At 40.6% G+C, this 24,762-nt stretch overlaps 1 protein-coding gene across 1 annotated transcript; it reads right to left on the reverse strand.

Annotated features, from left to right (window-relative positions):
* Positions 1-5,571: 5,571 nt before the first annotated feature.
* On the reverse strand, positions 5,572-23,979 carry LOC139471955 (uncharacterized abhydrolase domain-containing protein DDB_G0269086-like). The gene is made up of 9 exons (XM_071254466.1): positions 23,917-23,979; positions 21,805-21,918; positions 19,348-19,632; positions 17,065-17,349; positions 14,779-15,063; positions 12,493-12,777; positions 10,210-10,494; positions 7,927-8,211; positions 5,572-5,925 (listed from the first exon to the last, which is right to left on the reverse strand). Exons 1-9 carry the CDS (start codon positions 23,977-23,979, stop codon positions 5,572-5,574), a joined length of 2,241 nt encoding a protein of 746 aa, XP_071110567.1.
* Positions 23,980-24,762: the final 783 nt, after the last annotated feature.

Here is a 24,762-nt window from a genome sequence, read left to right on the forward strand (position 1 = left end):
GGGAGGTCACTCCGATGGTCAGTGTGACTATTTATCCCTGGTATGTGCGTGGGTGGGGTCATTAGGGTACCTCTTGGTCAGCCGGATTGTGATTGACGCTTCTGTTGTGTTTGGTTAATGTAGCATGCAGGCTAATCGCTAAACAACAGAATTACAGTCATGGAATCGCTACTTGTTTAAAAGCTGGTGGTTGGTTAGTATAGGTGTTTGCTTGGTAATACCACGAGGTGTGGATGGAGAACGCCTACGAGTGTCAGCTGGTGAAGTACTGTTGTGTAAGTAACATGAGCGGAACTGTATTGACAGTCCGCCTTCGAGATTCCGAACACAATCAAATGAACTTTCAAAACTCAGAATTATGGTATCGTTTATCTCGAATAACCAATAAAAGAACATGACGGTACACAAGTGACAGAAGAGTCATGTCTACAAATGTCATGTCACGACACGAGGAGGTCCATGCGTGACACGTGCTCATTCGTTATGTTGAGGGTCCGTCTTACAGACCTCGAAACCAAAATACGAGAAGAATACAAAGTCTACATTAAATTGGCAAGTCTTGATCTCAGGGCTCCTTTCTATTATATATTTAGTGACAATATGACAAATAAATCTTAAAATATCTCATTTCAGAGACTGTAAGTTAGTCTAGCCTTCCACAAGAGAGAACCAACGTAGCCCGTCAAACTATATGTCACTAAAACGCTCCAACAAGAAAAAGGAATGTCGCTCCATTCACAAGGCGGTTCCCAAATCACTACCATATTATTGATCAGACACAATGCCATGAAAATACAACTACGCTCATCCGAATAGGTAAACACCGAGATGGTCGCCTCTGCTATTCAGATGTCGGTGTTTATGAGTTTATTGCGAAATAAAGGCGTCAACACGAGATCCCGTGTCTACCGCCCACCACTCGACATCACCTGATGTCGTTCATGCCAGTCGTCCCGAAAGACAAGTCCACGTGTTTTTCGGATCAATGCGCCTCGGTACACCTGTACAGTTTGCCGTATAGATTTATCGAGGTTCATAGCCGACCTGTTTATATGTAGGTCTACTCACAGTCTGGGCGCTGTCGGTAACATCGAGCATTAAAAACTGATATATAACCACGACGAAGAGCGAGTGAGTGAGTTGGGCAAGACTAACACACGGCCTGTGCAATACTTCATCCAACAACACATTTCTCTAATCTTCTCATTTCCTATATAAGAATTAAAAAAATAAATTAAATAAAAAACAATACATATATTCCACAGTCATGGTATAGGTCTAGAACGGGCCAATCATTTTTAGCTATTATCCATCAATATCATAGTGCGGACTTCAAAGGTGGACTAGCTTCCTGTTTTGATTTGATCCTAAATCTGCTGCGTGACCCCACTTTCATCACTAGGCTTGCCCCCCACAGCCACCGATAAAGGAAAATTCTGTGAATATAACCTTTATCACAATACCACCATAGTAATATAAGGATAACTGATAAATTAGTATTCGTTTTGATTTACGCCTAAATATAAACAAAGATATGTAAACCCACACTTACTTAGAATATAAGTTTTTCAAAATTATTATTTGGTTTAAATATCTTTTCCTAGAGAAATGTATCATCGTGTAATACAGATAAAATATAATGTTCTCATCAAATAGAATTGTTTACTTCACCAAAGTATATCTGTTTTTCATTCATTCACGATTGTCTGAATGTGGTGTCGGTGTTAATTCAAAGGGAAGTAACTCTTGGCTTCTTAATGGACGATAACGGAAAGACAATATCATCGTGACTAAATGATGACCCAGTTCGGTAATTACTAAAATGACGGCCTGTCTTGATGTCTCATACAACAGGTTCTTACTGATGACGGAATTTTACAAGCTCATATTATCTATGAGCAATGTCCCACTATGAGGAGAAGCTATTTTCGTCAGCCAATCGGAAAGCGTCACGTGTACATGAATATGCAATAGACCTTATTTCTATTTTAGGAAAGTGTGCAATATCCGAGGTTAATACAACTGCGCAAAAAGACCAAGCGAACACGTGGCCTCTGTGTGATATAACAGATTCTAAATACGCATCGCGAATAAAGATAACCAGTAATTCATAAGATCTCATTCCTAATAGATTGACAATGGTTTGTTAATATTCACGATATTAAATTTTTAAATATGAGGATTACAACTGAAAGGAATGCCTATATTAAATTTCGGAGAAAAGTGGCATGTGTTTATAGTTGGTTGCTCTTGACTGTGCGTGGAATGCTGTGCATCAAATAATTTCGACATCAACAAAGGGTTATCGCAATTACACCACGAACCACGTCGCGTGCCAACACCGCCCAAAGCAGGTGAGACGTAACTTGGTGATCAAAACAACACGACGGAATAATGACATGGAAAAACTCTACAGCAGGTGCGAGCAAAAACATTTCAAAATTTACGTAGTTAGTGGAACTCCTCACAGCGACCCAGCGCACCTGCCTGCCTGGTTAACACACACAATTCTTAGTGACATTGCTGCATTCAAAGGCGGAAATACCACACACACGAACTCACCTCCGAACCTCACATGGGCGTATTTTTTCATGTCACATGGGGTGTACTTTGTATTTTAGAACGCAGTAGACGAGATTGACGTTGTTTGGGACTTTAAACCTCGAATTTGTAGCTCCGGGGAAATCGGATAAACAGCTTTTGTATGAATCATTTCACAGCTTAAATACGTTTTTAGTGAAGAATTTCCCCGCCAAAAATATTTTGCATCTCATAAACATTGTTGCTGTAGCAACGGTGTGGATATAGTAGCCTTACATATGTTAATTCAGAGACTTATGTGGTAAATACAAATTTCTTAAAGAAACATATAAACAACAAATACCACGAATTGATGATAAAACTCAATGCATAATTTCATCAGAACTTACCGTTATTCAAAATAGTGCCTCCAAATGGATTCCTCACCATACTTTGAGGGTGCGGACGGACAAAGGGTAGCTGCCCGTCCCTTCACCGTCCTCAGCCCGACCCCACAGCCTGAATCTGTATGTATGCGTCAGGTGAAACTTCAGTCACTCAATGAATCACACCTATACGTAAGGGCGTATTTATAGTGTTGCGAGAACTTTCCGATCCCCGTGAACCGAACACTCCTTCAGTGGAGGGGAACCCCGACCTATTTCTAAAAATAGCACAGTCTCGACGAGTGGGGAATCTCCCAACCTGGCAGCCGTTTGTTTCATCGTTGTGGATTCGTCGGTTTTTATATCAGATAGGTATGGTTGCATAGATTCGGTGCTTAATGTGATGTTAATTAGCATGATACTGCGCACTAGATATGACCTGTATTGACTCACTGACAACTCACTGCTATCGATCTGTAAGCTTCATCACTACCGTGGCGCCTTCGCCTGCCTGCTATGTGTGAGCCAGTCTCCCGTTAACGCGCAGAAGATGGGACAGATATGATTGCAGTGTTCTACAAGCAGAAACAAATGCATATACAATGAAACCCCGTTTATCTGGTCGCTGAGTCCGGATTATTGGTACTGAATAATGTCACTTTGTATACGAGTCCCACTAGTTATTGACCTGACAGAGGGATTTCCGGATTAGCGGTGTCCGGATTAACGGGGTCCGGATTATAGAGGTCCGTATTATCGAAGTTTTCAATGTTCATGAATTCGATAATCTACACAACCTGCATCCATACAGACACGCATCCTCAACTCATCCTCAATCAATTATGGTTTTGAAATGATAATTAGTATTACGTTTTTATACAAGACAAAGTATTCAGGGAGTGAGTGAGAATGGACTACTACAAGGATGGAACTGTGTCGTAATACTGCCTGCAAACGATTTCTCGAAAGAAAAACACTAGTATTATATCATCGTTGCTAGGTTTGTTTAATCATGGTTTGAATACTTTGTAGCGCAAATACTCCTTGGGTAATTTTTATGCAAGTAATGATAACCTTAAAAGGATGGCTCGTTCACGTTTTATCTACACTTATTTGTATTACGGTACATGTGGCTGTTGGTCTCATAGATTAGAACATTGATAATATGTGTGTTATGAAACCATCAGTAGTCGCTCTTTGCCACCACAGCCGTGACCACCACGGTACTACTAAACCCATGCAACCGATGTTATGATGCATACGCTTGATCAGCCATATTTTGATCAACTTAAACTGGCATGGCCCCAAAGTTACTTGGAGTAGAAATTTTGTTGCTGTTGTGTCAAGTTACACATATAGTGGATTGTATATGGAACAAAGATTGCAGACGGTATGGTAGATTTGAAAAAATGCATAAAAAATCATGGAACCGATGGTATGCTACTAGTATTAGCACTATTTTGATGAACTTAAACTAGCACGTCACCAGAGTTTTATTGAAGGTAATACATACAGACGGTGTGGTATATTTGAATAAATGCAGAAAACCCATGCAATCGATGGTATGATGCATGCACTAGATCAGTAATATTTTGATGAACTTAAACTAGCATGTCACCAGAGTTTTATTGAAGGTAATACATACAGACGGTGTGGTATATTTGAATAAATGCAGAAAACCCATGCAACCGATGGTATGATGCATGCACTAGATCAGTAATATTTTGATGAACTTAAACTAGCATGTCACCAGAGGTGTATTTGAGGTAATACATACAAAACCTTTTGTCTTGACTTTTGACTATATTCGGTGTGTGTCAGCATATGTGGCACTATTTGTGATATCATAATTCTGTGTATAATACAGCCACTTTGGATTCTGAAAATTGCACTGAATAGAAGAAGAGATGTTAGAGCTCCTGATTGTAGCTGGAAGCTGTGTGTGTTTCAGCTATGAGTTTTAAACCGAGAAAATAACGACAGTTCATGCCTACACATATATTTGTTGTTCTCACCCTTGCTTCGAAGGCTTTGTCAGCCGTGATTCAGAGGTTTTTACAGCTTCTTACGGGTGATTTTTCTAAAACTACTAATTTGAGGCAGGAGGCAGACAATTGAGATTATATAATAGACTACCTATTTTTCAGTCGCATTGGAAACACGTGTACGTTTATCAATACAACTGACACATTATCTGTGTATATGAACGTGTCCTTTAAGGTGCAACAGGTGCTAAAATTAAGACATGTTTACTCGGAACCAGACCACTGATATATTATGCAAAGCATATTCGCACAATACAGATGTTGATTTTTGTTTTTACTTTCGATAAACAATCCCAATAACATCAGCTTTGCATTGATGCCTACTTTTGGTGAGGATACCAATTGTATGAGGTGCTGAAAATAGTTTCAGAAAGATGGTGAGCAATGTTTTTCAATAAAAACGACCTTCTTTCATCCATTGTGCCCTTGTATCAAACATGGGTTCTCAGTACATGTGGCTGTTGGTCTCTAAGATTAGAAATTAACAGCATGTGTGTTGTGTATCCAGCAATAATCAGCCTGTCAAAATAAATTCAAGAAAGGGAAGGCTTATTTCTCATCGTTTTATTTTCTACAGTATCTGAAAGTTGACATTGTACAGGGTGGTGCAGAAACCAAGGCTACAGTTGCAATAATGCTGTCAAATGTCCAGCAATTGGTAGGAATATGGAGACATAGTTGTCTTTAACCGTGGTGTCCACCTCCTTTGCCACCTCCTCCATGTCCGCCTCCTCCTTTGCCACCACCTCCATGTCCGCCGCCTCCTTTACCACCACCTCCGTGGCCGCCTCCTCCTTTGCCACCGCCGCCTTTACCACCGCCTCCTTTCCCGCCTCCTCCTTTGCCACCGCCGCCTTTACCACCGCCTCCTTTGCCACCGCCTCCCTTGCCGCCGCCGCCTCCTTTGCCGCCACCGCCTCCTTTGCCACCACCGCCGTGGCCACCATAGGCTGAACCAAAGAGAGCTGTGAACACTGCAAAGATAAACAGCGTATCAGTGGTTTTACATTATCAGACAGGGTATGCTTATACTTCTAAATGGTAGACAGTTTCCAAGCATAGCTTTATTAATATGCATTTAGCCGCATAACAGTTGAAAGAAGTAACCCATAATGAAAGCTTCAGTAAACACATCACTCAGGCACGTTTATAATTGATAAGTCAGAATGTCGATGTTAGAATTTCTGTACTTACCCAAGGCCACCACGAGAGCAACTTTAAATATTTGCATCTTGGAGCTAACGTCTATTCACTTTTAGAATAAACACTCTGGATGACAATGTGACAGCTTACAGGGTCTTATATACGAATGAAACAGGAAATCAACGTACTTAATCTCAATACTAGCACTGGATGAAGCATGATATTTGATTATTTACTGGTACTTTTTCCCCCAGCTTTTGTTTTGAAATAAAATTACATTATGTAATATCACCTTGACTTTTGTCATTTTCCATTCTTTATCATGTACATCTTCCTGCATGATCATCAAAGTCATGCTGTGTATCTGCGACCTAACCTGGAATCCCTGGGTTCTTTCACTGCTGGATCGCATGCTGGGTATATTGAATCATCCAATGAAATGACATCAATACCCATATAGAAAAAAGTGAATGAACAGAAGACTCATAAAAGGAAGCGACAATGCATTAGTGGCAGTGCCATATTTCGGAGATGTGCTGACGCTGGTTACTTGGAGTAGACATTTTGTTGGTGTTGTGTCAAGTTACACATATAGTGGATTGTATATGGAACAAAGATTACAGACGGCATGGTAGATTTGAATAAATGCATAAAAGTCATGGAACCGATGGTATGCTACTAGTATTTGCACTATTTTGATGGACTTAAATTAGCATTTCACCAGAGTTTTATTGAAGGTAATACATACAGACGGTGTGGTATATTTGAATAAATGCAGAAAACCCATGCAACCGATGGTATGATGCATGCACTAGATCAGTAATATTTTGATGAACTTAAACTAGCATGTCACCAGAGGTGTATTTGAGGTAATACATACAAAACCTTTTGTCTTGACTTTTGACTATATTCGGTGTGTGTCAGCATATGTGGCACTATTTGTGATATCATAATTCTGTGTATAATACAGCCACTTTGGATTCTGAAAATTGCACTGAATAGAAGAAGAGATGTTAGAGCTCCTGATTGTAGCTGGAAGCTGTGTGTGTTTCAGCTATGAGTTTTAAACCGAGAAAATAACGACAGTTCATGCCTACACATATATTTGTTGTTCTCACCCTTGCTTCGAAGGCATTGTCAGCCGTGATTCAGAGGTTTTTACAGCTTCTTACGGGTGATTTTTCTAAAACTACTTTGAGGCAGGAGGCAGACAATTGAGATTATATATAGACTACCTATTTTTCAGTCGCATTGGAAACACGTGTTCGTTTATCAATACAACTGACACATTATCTGTGTATATGAACGTGTCCTTTAAGGTGCAACAGGTGCTAAAATAAAGACATGTTTACTCGGAACCAGACCACTGATACATTATGCAAAGCATATTCGCACAATACAGATGTTGATTTTGTTTTTACTTTCGATAAACAATCCCAATAACATCAGCTTTGCATTGATGCCTACTTTTGGTGAGGATACCAATTGTATGAGGTGCTGAAAATAGTTTCAGAAAGATGGTGAGCAATGTTTTTCAATAAAAACGACCTTCTTTCATCCATTGTGCCCTTGTATCAAACATGGGTTCTCAGTACATGTGGCTGTTGGTCTCTAAGATTAGAAATTAACAGCATGTGTGTTGTGTATCCAGCAATAATCAGCCTGTCAAAATAAATTCAAGAAAGGGAAGGCTTATTTCTCATCGTTTTATTTTCTACAGTATCTGAAAGTTGACATTGTACAGGGTGGTGCAGAAACCAAGGCTACAGTTGCAATAATGCTGTCAAATGTCCAGCAATTGGTAGGAATATGGAGACATAGTTGTCTTTAACCGTGGTGTCCACCTCCTTTGCCACCTCCTCCATGTCCGCCTCCTCCTTTGCCACCACCTCCATGTCCGCCTCCTCCTTTACCACCACCTCCGTGGCCGCCTCCTCCTTTGCCACCGCCGCCTTTACCACCGCCTCCTTTCCCGCCTCCTCCTTTGCCACCGCCGCCTTTACCACCGCCTCCTTTGCCACCGCCTCCCTTGCCGCCGCCGCCTCCTTTGCCGCCACCGCCTCCTTTGCCACCACCGCCGTGGCCACCATAGGCTGAACCAAAGAGAGCTGTGAACACTGCAAAGATAAACAGCGTATCAGTGGTTTTACATTATCAGACAGGGTATGCTTATACTTCTAAATGGTAGACAGTTTCCAAGCATAGCTTTATTATGCATTTAGCCGCATAACAGTTGAAAGAAGTAGCCCATAATGAAAGCTTCAGTAAACACATCACTCAGGCACGTTTATAATTGATAAGTCAGAATGTCGATGTTAGAATTTCTGTACTTACCCAAGGCCACCACGAGAGCAACTTTAAATATTTGCATTTTGGAGCTTACGTCTATTCACTTTTAGAATAAACACTCTGGATGACAATGTGACAGCTTACAGGGTCTTATATACGAATGAAACAGGAAATCAACATACTTAATCTCAATACGAGCACTGGATGAAGCATGATATTTGATTATTTACTGGTACTTTTTCCCCCAGCTTTTGTTTGGAAATAAAATTACATTATGTAATATCACCTTGACTTTTGTCATTTTCCATTCTTTATCATGTACATCTTCCTGCATGATCATCAAAGTCATGCTGTGTATCTGCGACCTAACCTGGAATCCCTGGGTTCTTTCACTGCTGGATCGCATGCTGGGTATATTGAATCATCCAATGAAATGACATCAATACCCATATAGAAAAAAGTGAATGAACAGAAGACTCATAAAAGGAAGCGACAATGCATTAGTGGCAGTGCCATATTTCGGAGATGTGCTGACGCTGGTTACTTGGAGTAGACATTTTGTTGGTGTTGTGTCAAGTTACACATATAGTGGATTGTATATGGAACAAAGATTACAGACGGCATGGTAGATTTGAATAAATGCATAAAAGTCATGGAACCGATGGTATGCTACTAGTATTTGCACTATTTTGATGGACTTAAATTAGCATTTCACCAGAGTTTTATTGAAGGTAATACATACAGACGGTGTGGTATATTTGAATAAATGCAGAAAACCCATGCAACCGATGGTATGATGCATGCACTAGATCAGTAATATTTTGATGAACTTAAACTAGCATGTCACCAGAGGTGTATTTGAGGTAATACATACAAAACCTTTTGTCTTGACTTTTGACTATATTCGGTGTGTGTCGGCATATGTGGCACTATTTGTGATATCATAATTCTGTGTATAATACAGCCACTTTGGATTCTGAAAATTGCACTGAATAGAAGAAGAGATGTTAGAGCTCCTGATTGTAGCTGGAAGCTGTGTGTGTTTCAGCTATGAGTTTTAAACCGAGAAAATAACGACAGTTCATGCCTACACATATATTTGTTGTTCTCACCCTTGCTTCGAAGGCTTTGTCAGCCGTGATTCAGAGGTTTTTACAGCTTCTTACGGGTGATTTTTCTAAAACTACTTTGAGGCAGGAGGCAGACAATTGAGATTATATATAGACTACCTATTTTTCAGTCGCATTGGAAACACGTGTACGTTTATCAATACAATTGACACATTATCTGTGTATATGAACGTGTCCTTTAAGGTGCAACAGGTGCTAAAATAAAGACATGTTTACTCGGAACCAGACCACTGATACATTATGCAAAGCATATTCGCACAATACAGATGTTGATTTTGTTTTTACTTTCGATAAACAATCCCAATAACATCAGCTTTGCATTGATGCCTACTTTTGGTGAGGATACCAATTGTATGAGGTGCTGAAAATAGTTTCAGAAAGATGGTGAGCAATGTTTTTCAATAAAAACGACCTTCTTTCATCCATTGTGCCCTTGTATCAAACATGGGTTCTCAGTACATGTGGCTGTTGGTCTCTAAGATTAGAAATTAAGAGCATGTGTGTTGTGTATCCAGCAATAATCAGCCTGTCAAAATAAATTCAAGAAAGGGAAGGCTTATTTCTCATCGTTTTATTTTCTACAGTATCTGAAAGTTGACATTGTACAGGGTGGTGCAGAAACCAAGGCTACAGTTGCAATAATGCTGTCAAATGTCCAGCAATTGGTAGGAATATGGAGACATAGTTGTCTTTAACCGTGGTGTCCACCTCCTTTGCCACCTCCTCCATGTCCGCCTCCTCCTTTGCCACCACCTCCATGTCCGCCTCCTCCTTTACCACCACCTCCGTGGCCGCCTCCTCCTTTGCCACCGCCGCCTTTACCACCGCCTCCTTTCCCGCCTCCTCCTTTGCCACCGCCGCCTTTACCACCGCCTCCTTTGCCACCGCCTCCCTTGCCGCCGCCGCCTCCTTTGCCGCCACCGCCTCCTTTGCCACCACCGCCGTGGCCACCATAGGCTGAACCAAAGAGAGCTGTGAACACTGCAAAGATAAACAGCGTATCAGTGGTTTTACATTATCAGACAGGGTATGCTTATACTTCTAAATGGTAGACAGTTTCCAAGCATAGCTTTATTATGCATTTAGCCGCATAACAGTTGAAAGAAGTAGCCCATAATGAAAGCTTCAGTAAACACATCACTCAGGCACGTTTATAATTGATAAGTCAGAATGTCGATGTTAGAATTTCTGTACTTACCCAAGGCCACCACGAGAGCAACTTTAAATATTTGCATCTTGGAGCTTACGTCTATTCACTTTTAGAATAAACACTCTGGATGACAATGTGACAGCTTACAGGGTCTTATATACGAATGAAACAGGAAATCAACATACTTAATCTCAATACGAGCACTGGATGAAGCATGATATTTGATTATTTACTGGTACTTTTTCCCCCAGCTTTTGTTTTGAAATAAAATTACATTATGTAATATCACCTTGACTTTTGTCATTTTCCATTCTTTATCATGTACATCTTCCTGCATGATCATCAAAGTCATGCTGTGTATCTGCGACCTAACCTGGAATCCCTGGGTTCTTTCACTGCTGGATCGCATGCTGGGTATATTGAATCATCCAATGAAATGACATCAATACCCATATAGAAAAAAGTGAATGAACAGAAGACTCATAAAAGGAAGCGACAATGCATTAGTGGCAGTGCCATATTTCGGAGATGTGCTGACGCTGGTTACTTGGAGTAGACATTTTGTTGGTGTTGTGTCAAGTTACACATATAGTGGATTGTATATGGAACAAAGATTACAGACGGCATGGTAGATTTGAATAAATGCATAAAAGTCATGGAACCGATGGTATGCTACTAGTATTTGCACTATTTTGATGGACTTAAATTAGCATTTCACCAGAGTTTTATTGAAGGTAATACATACAGACGGTGTGGTATATTTGAATAAATGCAGAAAACCCATGCAACCGATGGTATGATGCATGCACTAGATCAGTAATATTTTGATGAACTTAAACTAGCATGTCACCAGAGGTGTATTTGAGGTAATACATACAAAACCTTTTGTCTTGACTTTTGACTATATTCGGTGTGTGTCGGCATATGTGGCACTATTTGTGATATCATAATTCTGTGTATAATACAGCCACTTTGGATTCTGAAAATTGCACTGAATAGAAGAAGAGATGTTAGAGCTCCTGATTGTAGCTGGAAGCTGTGTGTGTTTCAGCTATGAGTTTTAAACCGAGAAAATAACGACAGTTCATGCCTACACATATATTTGTTGTTCTCACCCTTGCTTCGAAGGCTTTGTCAGCCGTGATTCAGAGGTTTTTACAGCTTCTTACGGGTGATTTTTCTAAAACTACTTTGAGGCAGGAGGCAGACAATTGAGATTATATATAGACTACCTATTTTTCAGTCGCATTGGAAACACGTGTACGTTTATCAATACAATTGACACATTATCTGTGTATATGAACGTGTCCTTTAAGGTGCAACAGGTGCTAAAATAAAGACATGTTTACTCGGAACCAGACCACTGATACATTATGCAAAGCATATTCGCACAATACAGATGTTGATTTTGTTTTTACTTTCGATAAACAATCCCAATAACATCAGCTTTGCATTGATGCCTACTTTTGGTGAGGATACCAATTGTATGAGGTGCTGAAAATAGTTTCAGAAAGATGGTGAGCAATGTTTTTCAATAAAAACGACCTTCTTTCATCCATTGTGCCCTTGTATCAAACATGGGTTCTCAGTACATGTGGCTGTTGGTCTCTAAGATTAGAAATTAACAGCATGTGTGTTGTGTATCCAGCAATAATCAGCCTGTCAAAATAAATTCAAGAAAGGGAAGGCTTATTTCTCATCGTTTTATTTTCTACAGTATCTGAAAGTTGACATTGTACAGGGTGGTGCAGAAACCAAGGCTACAGTTGCAATAATGCTGTCAAATGTCCAGCAATTGGTAGGAATATGGAGACATAGTTGTCTTTAACCGTGGTGTCCACCTCCTTTGCCACCTCCTCCATGTCCGCCTCCTCCTTTGCCACCACCTCCATGTCCGCCGCCTCCTTTACCACCACCTCCGTGGCCGCCTCCTCCTTTGCCACCGCCGCCTTTACCACCGCCTCCTTTCCCGCCTCCTCCTTTGCCACCGCCGCCTTTACCACCGCCTCCTTTGCCACCGCCTCCCTTGCCGCCGCCGCCTCCTTTGCCGCCACCGCCTCCTTTGCCACCACCGCCGTGGCCACCATAGGCTGAACCAAAGAGAGCTGTGAACACTGCAAAGATAAACAGCGTATCAGTGGTTTTACATTATCAGACAGGGTATGCTTATACTTCTAAATGGTAGACAGTTTCCAAGCATAGCTTTATTAATATGCATTTAGCCGCATAACAGTTGAAAGAAGTAGCCCATAATGAAAGCTTCAGTAAACACATCACTCAGGCACGTTTATAATTGATAAGTCAGAATGTCGATGTTAGAATTTCTGTACTTACCCAAGGCCACCACGAGAGCAACTTTAAATATTTGCATCTTGGAGCTTACGTCTATTCACTTTTAGAATAAACACTCTGGATGACAATGTGACAGCTTACAGGGTCTTATATACGAATGAAACAGGAAATCAACATACTTAATCTCAATACTAGCACTGGATGAAGCATGATATTTGATTATTTACTGGTACTTTTTTCCCCAGCTTTTGTTTTGAAATAAAATTACATTATGTAATATCACCTTGACTTTTGTCATTTTCCATTCTTTATCATGTACATCTTCCTGCATGATCATCAAAGTCATGCTGTGTATCTGCGACCTAACCTGGAATCCCTGGGTTCTTTCACTGCTGGATCGCATGCTGGGTATATTGAATCATCCAATGAAATGACATCAATACCCATATAGAAAAAAGTGAATGAACAGAAGACTCATAAAAGGAAGCGACAATGCATTAATGGCAGTGCCATATTTCGGAGATGTGCTGACGCTGGTTACTTGGAGTAGACATTTTGTTGGTGTTGTGACAAGTTACACATATAGTGGATTGTATATGGAACAAAGATTGCAGACGGCATGGTAGATTTGAATAAATGCATAAAAGTCATGGAACCGATGGTATGCTACTCGTATTTGCACTATTTTGATGGACTTAAATTAGCATTTCACCAGAGTTTTATTGAAGGTAATACATACAGACGGTGTGGTATATTTGAATAAATGCAGAAAACCCATGCAACCGATGGTATGATGCATGCACTAGATCAGTAATATTTTGATGAACTTAAACTAGCATGTCACCAGAGGTGTATTTGAGGTAATACATACAAAACCTTTTGTCTTGACTTTTGACTATATTCGGTGTGTGTCAGCATATGCGGCACTATTTGTGATATCATAATTCTGTGTATAATACAGCCACTTTGGATTCTGAAAATTGCACTTAATAGAAGAAGAGATGTTAGAGCTCCTGATTGTAGCTGGAAGCTGTGTGTGTTTCAGCTATGAGTTTTAAACCGAGAAAATAACGACAGTTCATGCCTACACATATATTTGTTGTTCTCACCCTTGCTTCGAAGGCATTGTCAGCCGTGATTCAGAGGTTTTTACAGCTTCTTACGGGTGATTTTTCTAAAACTACTTTGAGGCAGGAGGCAGACAATTGAGATTATATATAGACTACCTATTTTTCAGTCGCATTGGAAACACGTGTTCGTTTATCAATACAACTGACACATTATCTGTGTATATGAACGTGTCCTTTAAGGTGCAACAGGTGCTAAAATAAAGACATGTTTACTCGGAACCAGACCACTGATACATTATGCAAAGCATATTCGCACAATACAGATGTTGATTTTGTTTTTACTTTCGATAAACAATCCCAATAACATCAGCTTTGCATTGATGCCTACTTTTGGTGAGGATACCAATTGTATGAGGTGCTGAAAATAGTTTCAGAAAGATGGTGAGCAATGTTTTTCAATAAAAACGACCTTCTTTCATCCATTGTGCCCTTGTATCAAACATGGGTTCTCAGTACATGTGGCTGTTGGTCTCTAAGATTAGAAATTAACAGCATGTGTGTTGTGTATCCAGCAATAATCAGCCTGTCAAAATAAATTCAAGAAAGGGAAGGCTTATTTCTCATCGTTTTATTTTCTACAGTATCTGAAAGTTGACATTGTACAGGGTGGTGCAGAAACCAAGGCTACAGTTGCAATAATGCTGTCAAATGTCCAGCAATTGGTAGGAATATGGAGACATAGTTGTCTTTAACCGTGGTGTCCACCTCCTTTGCCACCTCCTCCATGTCCGCCTCCTCCTTTGCCACCACCTCCATGTCCGCCGCCTCCTTTACCACCACCTCCGTGGCCGCCTCCTCCTTTGCCACCGCCGCCTTTACCACCGCCTCCTTTCCCGCCTCCTCCTTTGCCACCGCCGCCTTTACCACCGCCTCCTTTGCCACCGCCTCCCTTGCCGCCGCCGCCTCCTTTGCCGCCACCGCCTCCTTTGCCACCACCGCCGTGGCCACCATAGGCTGAACCAAAGAGAGCTGTGAACACTGCAAAGATAAACAGCGTATCAGTGGTTTTACATTATCAGACAGGGTATGCTTATACTTCTAAATGGTAGACAGTTTCCAAGCATAGCTTTATTAATATGCATTTAGCCGCATAACAGTTGAAAGAAGTAGCCCATAATGAAAGCTTCAGTAAACACATCACTCAGGCACGTTTATAATTGATAAGTCAGAATGTCGATGTTAGAATTTCTGTACTTACCCAAGGCCACCACGAGAGCAACTTTAAATATTTGCATCTTGGAGCTTACGTCTATTCACTTTTAGAATAAACACTCTGGATGACAATGTGACAGCCTACAGGGTCTTATATACGAATGAAACAGGAAATCAACATACTTAATCTCAATACTAGCACTGGATGAAGCATGATATTTGATTATTTACTGGTACTTTTTTCCCCAGCTTTTGTTTTGAAATAAAATTACATTATGTAATATCACCTTGACTTTTGTCATTTTCCATTCTTTATCATGTACATCTTCCTGCATGATCATCAAAGTCATGCTGTGTATCTGCGACCTAACCTGGAATCCCTGGGTTCTTTCACTGCTGGATCGCATGCTGGGTATATTGAATCATCCAATGAAATGACATCAATACCCATATAGAAAAAAGTGAATGAACAGAAGACTCATAAAAGGAAGCGACAATGCATTAGTGGCAGTGCCATATTTCGGAGATGTGCTGACGCTGGTTACTTGGAGTAGACATTTTGTTGGTGTTGTGTCAAGTTACACATATAGTGGATTGTATATGGAACAAAGATTACAGACGGCATGGTAGATTTGAATAAATGCATAAAAGTCATGGAACCGATGGTATGCTACTAGTATTTGCACTATTTTGATGGACTTAAATTAGCATTTCACCAGAGTTTTATTGAAGGTAATACATACAGACGGTGTGGTATATTTGAATAAATGCAGAAAACCCATGCAACCGATGGTATGATGCATGCACTAGATCAGTAATATTTTGATGAACTTAAACTAGCATGTCACCAGAGGTGTATTTGAGGTAATACATACAAAACCTTTTGTCTTGACTTTTGACTATATTCGGTGTGTGTCAGCATATGTGGCACTATTTGTGATATCATAATTCTGTGTATAATACAGCCACTTTGGATTCTGAAAATTGCACTGAATAGAAGAAGAGATGTTAGAGCTCCTGATTGTAGCTGGAAGCTGTGTGTGTTTCAGCTATGAGTTTTAAACCGAGAAAATAACGACAGTTCATGCCTACACATATATTTGTTGTTCTCACCCTTGCTTCGAAGGCATTGTCAGCCGTGTTTCAGAGGTTTTTACAGCTTCTTACGGGTGATTTTTCTAAAACTACTTTGAGGCAGGAGGCAGACAATTGAGATTATATATAGACTACCTATTTTTCAGTCGCATTGGAAACACGTGTTCGTTTATCAATACAACTGACACATTATCTGTGTATATGAACGTGTCCTTTAAGGTGCAACAGGTGCTAAAATAAAGACATGTTTACTCGGAACCAGACCACTGATACATTATGCAAAGCATATTCGCACAATACAGATGTTGATTTTGTTTTTACTTTCGATAAACAATCCCAATAACATCAGCTTTGCATTGATGCCTACTTTTGGTGAGGATACCAATTGTATGAGGTGCTGAAAATAGTTTCAGAAAGATGGTGAGCAATGTTTTTCAATAAAAACGACCTTCTTTCATCCATTGTGCCCTTGTATCAAACATGGGTTCTCAGTACATGTGGCTGTTGGTCTCTAAGATTAGAAATTAAGAGCATGTGTGTTGTGTATCCAGCAATAATCAGCCTGTCAAAATAAATTCAAGAAAGGGAAGGCTTATTTCTCATCGTTTTATTTTCTACAGTATCTGAAAGTTGACATTGTACAGGGTGGTGCAGAAACCAAGGCTACAGTTGCAATAATGCTGTCAAATGTCCAGCAATTGGTAGGAATATGGAGACATAGTTGTCTTTAACCGTGGTGTCCACCTCCTTTGCCACCTCCTCCATGTCCGCCTCCTCCTTTGCCACCACCTCCATGTCCGCCGCCTCCTTTACCACCACCTCCGTGGCCGCCTCCTCCTTTGCCACCGCCGCCTTTACCACCGCCTCCTTTCCCGCCTCCTCCTTTGCCACCGCCGCCTTTACCACCGCCTCCTTTGCCACCGCCTCCCTTGCCGCCGCCGCCTCCTTTGCCGCCACCGCCTCCTTTGCCACCACCGCCGTGGCCACCATAGGCTGAACCAAAGAGAGCTGTGAACACTGCAAAGATAAACAGCGTATCAGTGGTTTTACATTATCAGACAGGGTATGCTTATACTTCTAAATGGTAGACAGTTTCCAAGCATAGCTTTATTATGCATTTAGCCGCATAACGGTTGAAAGAAGTAGCCCATAATGAAAGCTTCAGTAAACACATCACTCAGGCACGTTTATAATTGATAAGTCAGAATGTCGATGTTAGAATTTCTGTACTTACCCAAGGCCACCACGAGAGCAACTTTAAATATTTGCATCTTGGAGCTTACGTCTATTCACTTTTAGAATAAACACTCTGGATGACAATGTGTTAGCTTACAGGGTCTTATATACGAATGAAACAGGAAATCAACATACTTAATCTCAATACGAGCACTGGATGAAGCATGATATTTGATTATTTACTGGTACTTTTTCCCCCAGCTTTTGTTTGGAAATAAAATTACATTATGTAATATCACCTTGACTTTTGTCATTTTCCATTCTTTATCATGTACATCTTCCTGCATGATCATCAAAGTCATGCTGTGTATCTGCGACCTAACCTGGAATCCCTGGGTTCTTTCACTGCTGGATCGCATGCTGGGTATATTGAATCATCCAATGAAATGACATCAATACCCATATAGAAAAAAGTGAATGAACAGAAGACTCATAAAAGGAAGCGACAATGCATTAATGGCAGTGCCATATTTCGGAGATGTGCTGACGCTGGTTACTTGGAGTAGACATTTTGTTGGTGTTGTGACAAGTTACACATATAGTGGATTGTATATGGAACAAAGATTGCAGACGGCATGGTAGATTTGAATAAATGCATAAAAGTCATGGAACCGATGGTATGCTACTCGTATTTGCACTATTTTGATGGACTTAAATTAGCATTTCACCAGAGTTTTATTGAAGGTAATACATACAGACGGTGTGGTATATTTGAATAAATGCAGAAAACCCATGCAACCGATGGTATGATGCATGCACTAGATCAGCAATATTTTGATGAACTTAAACTAGCATGTCACCAGAGGTGTATTTGAGGTAATACATACAAAACCTTTTGTCTTGACTTTTGACTATATTCGGTGTGTGTCAGCATATGCGGCACTATTTGTGATATCATAATTCTGTGTATAATACAGCCACTTTGGATTCTGAAAATTGCACTTAATAGAAGAAGAGATGTTAGAGCTCCTGATTGTAGCTGGAAGCTGTGTGTGTTTCAGCTATGAGTTTTAAACCGAGAAAATAACGACAGTTCATGCCTACACATATATTTGTTGTTCTCACCCTTGCTTCGAAGGCATTGTCAGCCGTGATTCAGAGGTTTTTACAGCTTCTTACGGGTGATTTTTCTAAAACTACTTTGAGGCAGGAGGCAGACAATTGAGATTATATATAGACTACCTATTTTTCAGTCGCATTGGAAACACGTGTTCGTTTATCAATACAACTGACACATTATCTGTGTATATGAACGTGTCCTTTAAGGTGCAACAGGTGCTAAAATAAAGACATGTTTACTCGGAACCAGACCACTGATACATTATGCAAAGCATATTCGCACAATACAGATGTTGATTTTGTTTTTACTTTCGATAAACAATCCCAATAACATCAGCTTTGCATTGATGCCTACTTTTGGTGAGGATACCAATTGTATGAGGTGCTGAAAATAGTTTCAGAAAGATGGTGAGCAATGTTTTTCAATAAAAACGACCTTCTTTCATCCATTGTGCCCTTGTATCAAACATGGGTTCTCAGTACATGTGGCTGTTGGTCTCTAAGATTAGAAATTAACAGCATGTGTGTTGTGTATCCAGCAATAATCAGCCTGTCAAAATAAATTCAAGAAAGGGAAGGCTTATTTCTCATCGTTTTATTTTCTACAGTATCTGAAAGTTGACATTGTACAGGGTGGTGCAGAAACCAAGGCTACAGTTGCAATAATGCTGTCAAATGTCCAGCAATTGGTAGGAATATGGAGACATAGTTGTCTTTAACCGTGGTGTCCACCTCCTTTGCCACCTCCTCCATGTCCGCCTCCTCCTTTGCCACCACCTCCATGTCCGCCGCCTCCTTTACCACCACCTCCGTGGCCGCCTCCTCCTTTGCCACCGCCGCCTTTACCACCGCCTCCTTTCCCGCCTCCTCCTTTGCCACCGCCGCCTTTACCACCGCCTCCTTTGCCACCGCCTCCCTTGCCGCCGCCGCCTCCTTTGCCGCCACCGCCTCCTTTGCCACCACCGCCGTGGCCACCATAGGCTGAACCAAAGAGAGCTGTGAACACTGCAAAGATAAACAGCGTATCAGTGGTTTTACATTATCAGACAGGGTATGCTTATACTTCTAAATGGTAGACAGTTTCCAAGCATAGCTTTATTATGCATTTAGCCGCATAACGGTTGAAAGAAGTAGCCCATAATGAAAGCTTCAGTAAACACATCACTCAGGCACGTTTATAATTGATAAGTCAGAATGTCGATGTTAGAATTTCTGTACTTACCCAAGGCCACCACGAGAGCAACTTTAAATATTTGCATCTTGGAGCTTACGTCTATTCACTTTTAGAATAAACACTCTGGATGACAATGTGTTAGCTTACAGGGTCTTATATACGAATGAAACAGGAAATCAACATACTTAATCTCAATACGAGCACTGGATGAAGCATGATATTTGATTATTTACTGGTACTTTTTCCCCCAGCTTTTGTTTGGAAATAAAATTACATTATGTAATATCACCTTGACTTTTGTCATTTTCCATTCTTTATCATGTACATCTTCCTGCATGATCATCAAAGTCATGCTGTGTATCTGCGACCTAACCTGGAATCCCTGGGTTCTTTCACTGCTGGATCGCATGCTGGGTATATTGAATCATCCAATGAAATGACATCAATACCCATATAGAAAAAAGTGAATGAACAGAAGACTCATAAAAGGAAGCGACAATGCATTAATGGCAGTGCCATATTTCGGAGATGTGCTGACGCTGGTTACTTGGAGTAGACATTTTGTTGGTGTTGTGACAAGTTACACATATAGTGGATTGTATATGGAACAAAGATTACAGACGGCATGGTAGATTTGAATAAATGCATAAAAGTCATGGAACCGATGGTATGCTACTAGTATTTGCACTATTTTGATGGACTTAAATTAGCATTTCACCAGAGTTTTATTGAAGGTAATACATACAGACGGTGTGGTATATTTGAATAAATGCAGAAAACCCATGCAACCGATGGTATGATGCATGCACTAGATCAGCAATATTTTGATGAACTTAAACTAGCATGTCACCAGAGGTGTATTTGAGGTAATACATACAAAACCTTTTGTCTTGACTTTTGACTATATTCGGTGTGTGTCAGCATATGCGGCACTATTTGTGATATCATAATTCTGTGTATAATACAGCCACTTTGGATTCTGAAAATTGCACTGAATAGAAGAAGAGATGTTAGAGCTCCTGATTGTAGCTGGAAGCTGTGTGTGTTTCAGCTATGAGTTTTAAACCGAGAAAATAACGACAGTTCATGCCTACACATATATTTGTTGTTCTCACCCTTGCTTCGAAGGCTTTGTCAGCCGTGATTCAGAGGTTTTTACAGCTTCTTACGGGTGATTTTTCTAAAACTACTTTGAGGCAGGAGGCAGACAATTGAGATTATATATAGACTACCTATTTTTCAGTCGCATTGGAAACACGTGTACGTTTATCAATACAATTGACACATTATCTGTGTATATGAACGTGTCCTTTAAGGTGCAACAGGTGCTAAAATAAAGACATGTTTACTCGGAACCAGACCACTGATACATTATGCAAAGCATATTCGCACAATACAGATGTTGATTTTGTTTTTACTTTCGATAAACAATCCCAATAACATCAGCTTTGCATTGATGCCTACTTTTGGTGAGGATACCAATTGTATGAGGTGCTGAAAATAGTTTCAGAAAGATGGTGAGCAATGTTTTTCAATAAAAACGACCTTCTTTCATCCATTGTGCCCTTGTATCAAACATGGGTTCTCAGTACATGTGGCTGTTGGTCTCTAAGATTAGAAATTAAGAGCATGTGTGTTGTGTATCCAGCAATAATCAGCCTGTCAAAATAAATTCAAGAAAGGGAAGGCTTATTTCTCATCGTTTTATTTTCTACAGTATCTGAAAGTTGACATTGTACAGGGTGGTGCAGAAACCAAGGCTACAGTTGCAATAATGCTGTCAAATGTCCAGCAATTGGTAGGAATATGGAGACATAGTTGTCTTTAACCGTGGTGTCCACCTCCTTTGCCACCTCCTCCATGTCCGCCTCCTCCTTTGCCACCACCTCCATGTCCGCCGCCTCCTTTACCACCACCTCCGTGGCCGCCTCCTCCTTTGCCACCGCCGCCTTTACCACCGCCTCCTTTCCCGCCTCCTCCTTTGCCACCGCCGCCTTTACCACCGCCTCCTTTGCCACCGCCTCCCTTGCCGCCGCCGCCGCCTCCTTTGCCGCCACCGCCTCCTTTGCCACCACCGCCGTGGCCACCATAGGCTGAACCAAAGAGAGCTGTGAACACTGCAAAGATAAACAGCGTATCAGTGGTTTTACATTATCAGACAGGGTATGCTTATACTTCTAAATGGTAGACAGTTTCCAAGCATAGCTTTATTATGCATTTAGCCGCATAACGGTTGAAAGAAGTAGCCCATAATGAAAGCTTCAGTAAACACATCACTCAGGCACGTTTATAATTGATAAGTCAGAATGTCGATGTTAGAATTTCTGTACTTACCCAAGGCCACCACGAGAGCAACTTTAAATATTTGCATCTTGGAGCTTACGTCTATTCACTTTTAGAATAAACACTCTGGATGACAATGTGTTAGCTTACAGGGTCTTATATACGAATGAAACAGGAAATCAACATACTTAATCTCAATACGAGCACTGGATGAAGCATGATATTTGATTATTTACTGGTACTTTTTCCCCCAGCTTTTGTTTTGAAATAAAATTACATTATGTAATATCACCTTGACTTTTGTCATTTTCCATTCTTTATCATGTACATCTTCCTGCATGATCATCAAAGTCATGCTGTGTATCTGCGACCTAACCTGGAATCCCTGGGTTCTTTCACTGCTGGATCGCATGCTGGGTATATTGAATCATCCAATGAAATGACATCAATACCCATATAGAAAAAAGTGAATGAACAGAAGACTCATAAAAGGAAGCGACAATGCATTAATGGCAGTGCCATATTTCGGAGATGTGCTGACGCTGGTTACTTGGAGTAGACATTTTGTTGGTGTTGTGACAAGTTACACATATAGTGGATTGTATATGGAACAAAGATTACAGACGGCATGGTAGATTTGAATAAATGCATAAAAGTCATGGAACCGATGGTATGCTACTCGTATTTGCACTATTTTGATGGACTTAAATTAGCATTTCACCAGAGTTTTATTGAAGGTAATACATACAGACGGTGTGGTATATTTGAATAAATGCAGAAAACCCATGCAACCGATGGTATGATGCATGCACTAGATCAGCAATATTTTGATGAACTTAAACTAGCATGTCACCAGAGGTGTATTTGAGGTAATACATACAAAACCTTTTGTCTTGACTTTTGACTATATTCGGTGTGTGTCAGCATATGTGGCACTATTTGTGATATCATAATTCTGTGTATAATACAGCCACTTTGGATTCTGAAAATTGCACTGAATAGAAGAAGAGATGTTAGAGCTCTTGATTGTAGCTGGAAGCTGTGTGTGTTTCAGCTATGAGTTTTAAACCGAGAAAATAACGACAGTTCATGCCTACACATATATTTGTTGTTCTCACCCTTGCTTCGAAGGCTTTGTCAGCCGTGATTCAGAGGTTTTTACAGCTTCTTACGGGTGATTTTTCTAAAACTACTTTGAGGCAGGAGGCAGACAATTGAGATTATATATAGACTACCTATTTTTCAGTCGCATTGGAAACACGTGTACGTTTATCAATACAACTGACACATTATCTGTGTATATGAACGTGTCCTTTAAGGTGCAACAGGTGCTAAAATAAAGACATGTTTACTCGGAACCAGACCACTGATACATTATGCAAAGCATATTCGCACAATACAGATGTTGATTTTGTTTTTACTTTCGATAAACAATCCCAATAACATCAGCTTTGCATTGATGCCTACTTTTGGTGAGGATACCAATTGTATGAGGTGCTGAAAATAGTTTCAGAAAGATGGTGAGCAATGTTTTTCAATAAAAACGACCTTCTTTCATCCATTGTGCCCTTGTATCAAACATGGGTTCTCAGTACATGTGGCTGTTGGTCTCTAAGATTAGAAATTAAGAGCATGTGTGTTGTGTATCCAGCAATAATCAGCCTGTCAAAATAAATTCAAGAAAGGGAAGGCTTATTTCTCATCGTTTTATTTTCTACAGTATCTGAAAGTTGACATTGTACAGGGTGGTGCAGAAACCAAGGCTACAGTTGCAATAATGCTGTCAAATGTCCAGCAATTGGTAGGAATATGGAGACATAGTTGTCTTTAACCGTGGTGTCCACCTCCTTTGCCACCTCCTCCATGTCCGCCTCCTCCTTTGCCACCACCTCCATGTCCGCCGCCTCCTTTACCACCACCTCCGTGGCCGCCTCCTCCTTTGCCACCGCCGCCTTTACCACCGCCTCCTTTCCCGCCTCCTCCTTTGCCACCGCCGCCTTTACCACCGCCTCCTTTGCCACCGCCTCCCTTGCCGCCGCCGCCGCCTCCTTTGCCGCCACCGCCTCCTTTGCCACCACCGCCGTGGCCACCATAGGCTGAACCAAAGAGAGCTGTGAACACTGCAAAGATAAACAGCGTATCAGTGGTTTTACATTATCAGACAGGGTATGCTTATACTTCTAAATGGTAGACAGTTTCCAAGCATAGCTTTATTATGCATTTAGCCGCATAACGGTTGAAAGAAGTAGCCCATAATGAAAGCTTCAGTAAACACATCACTCAGGCACGTTTATAATTGATAAGTCAGAATGTCGATGTTAGAATTTCTGTACTTACCCAAGGCCACCACGAGAGCAACTTTAAATATTTGCATCTTGGAGCTTACGTCTATTCACTTTTAGAATAAACACTCTGGATGACAATGTGTTAGCTTACAGGGTCTTATATACGAATGAAACAGGAAATCAACATACTTAATCTCAATACGAGCACTGGATGAAGCATGATATTTGATTATTTACTGGTACTTTTTCCCCCAGCTTTTGTTTGGAAATAAAATTACATTATGTAATATCACCTTGACTTTTGTCATTTTCCATTCTTTATCATGTACATCTTCCTGCATGATCATCAAAGTCATGCTGTGTATCTGCGACCTAACCTGGAATCCCTGGGTT

Source organism: Haliotis cracherodii, unplaced genomic scaffold (assembly GCF_022045235.1).
Source record: "Haliotis cracherodii isolate W230 unplaced genomic scaffold, xgHalCrac1.p SCAF_23, whole genome shotgun sequence".
Lineage (NCBI taxonomy): Eukaryota > Metazoa > Mollusca > Gastropoda > Lepetellida > Haliotidae > Haliotis > Haliotis cracherodii.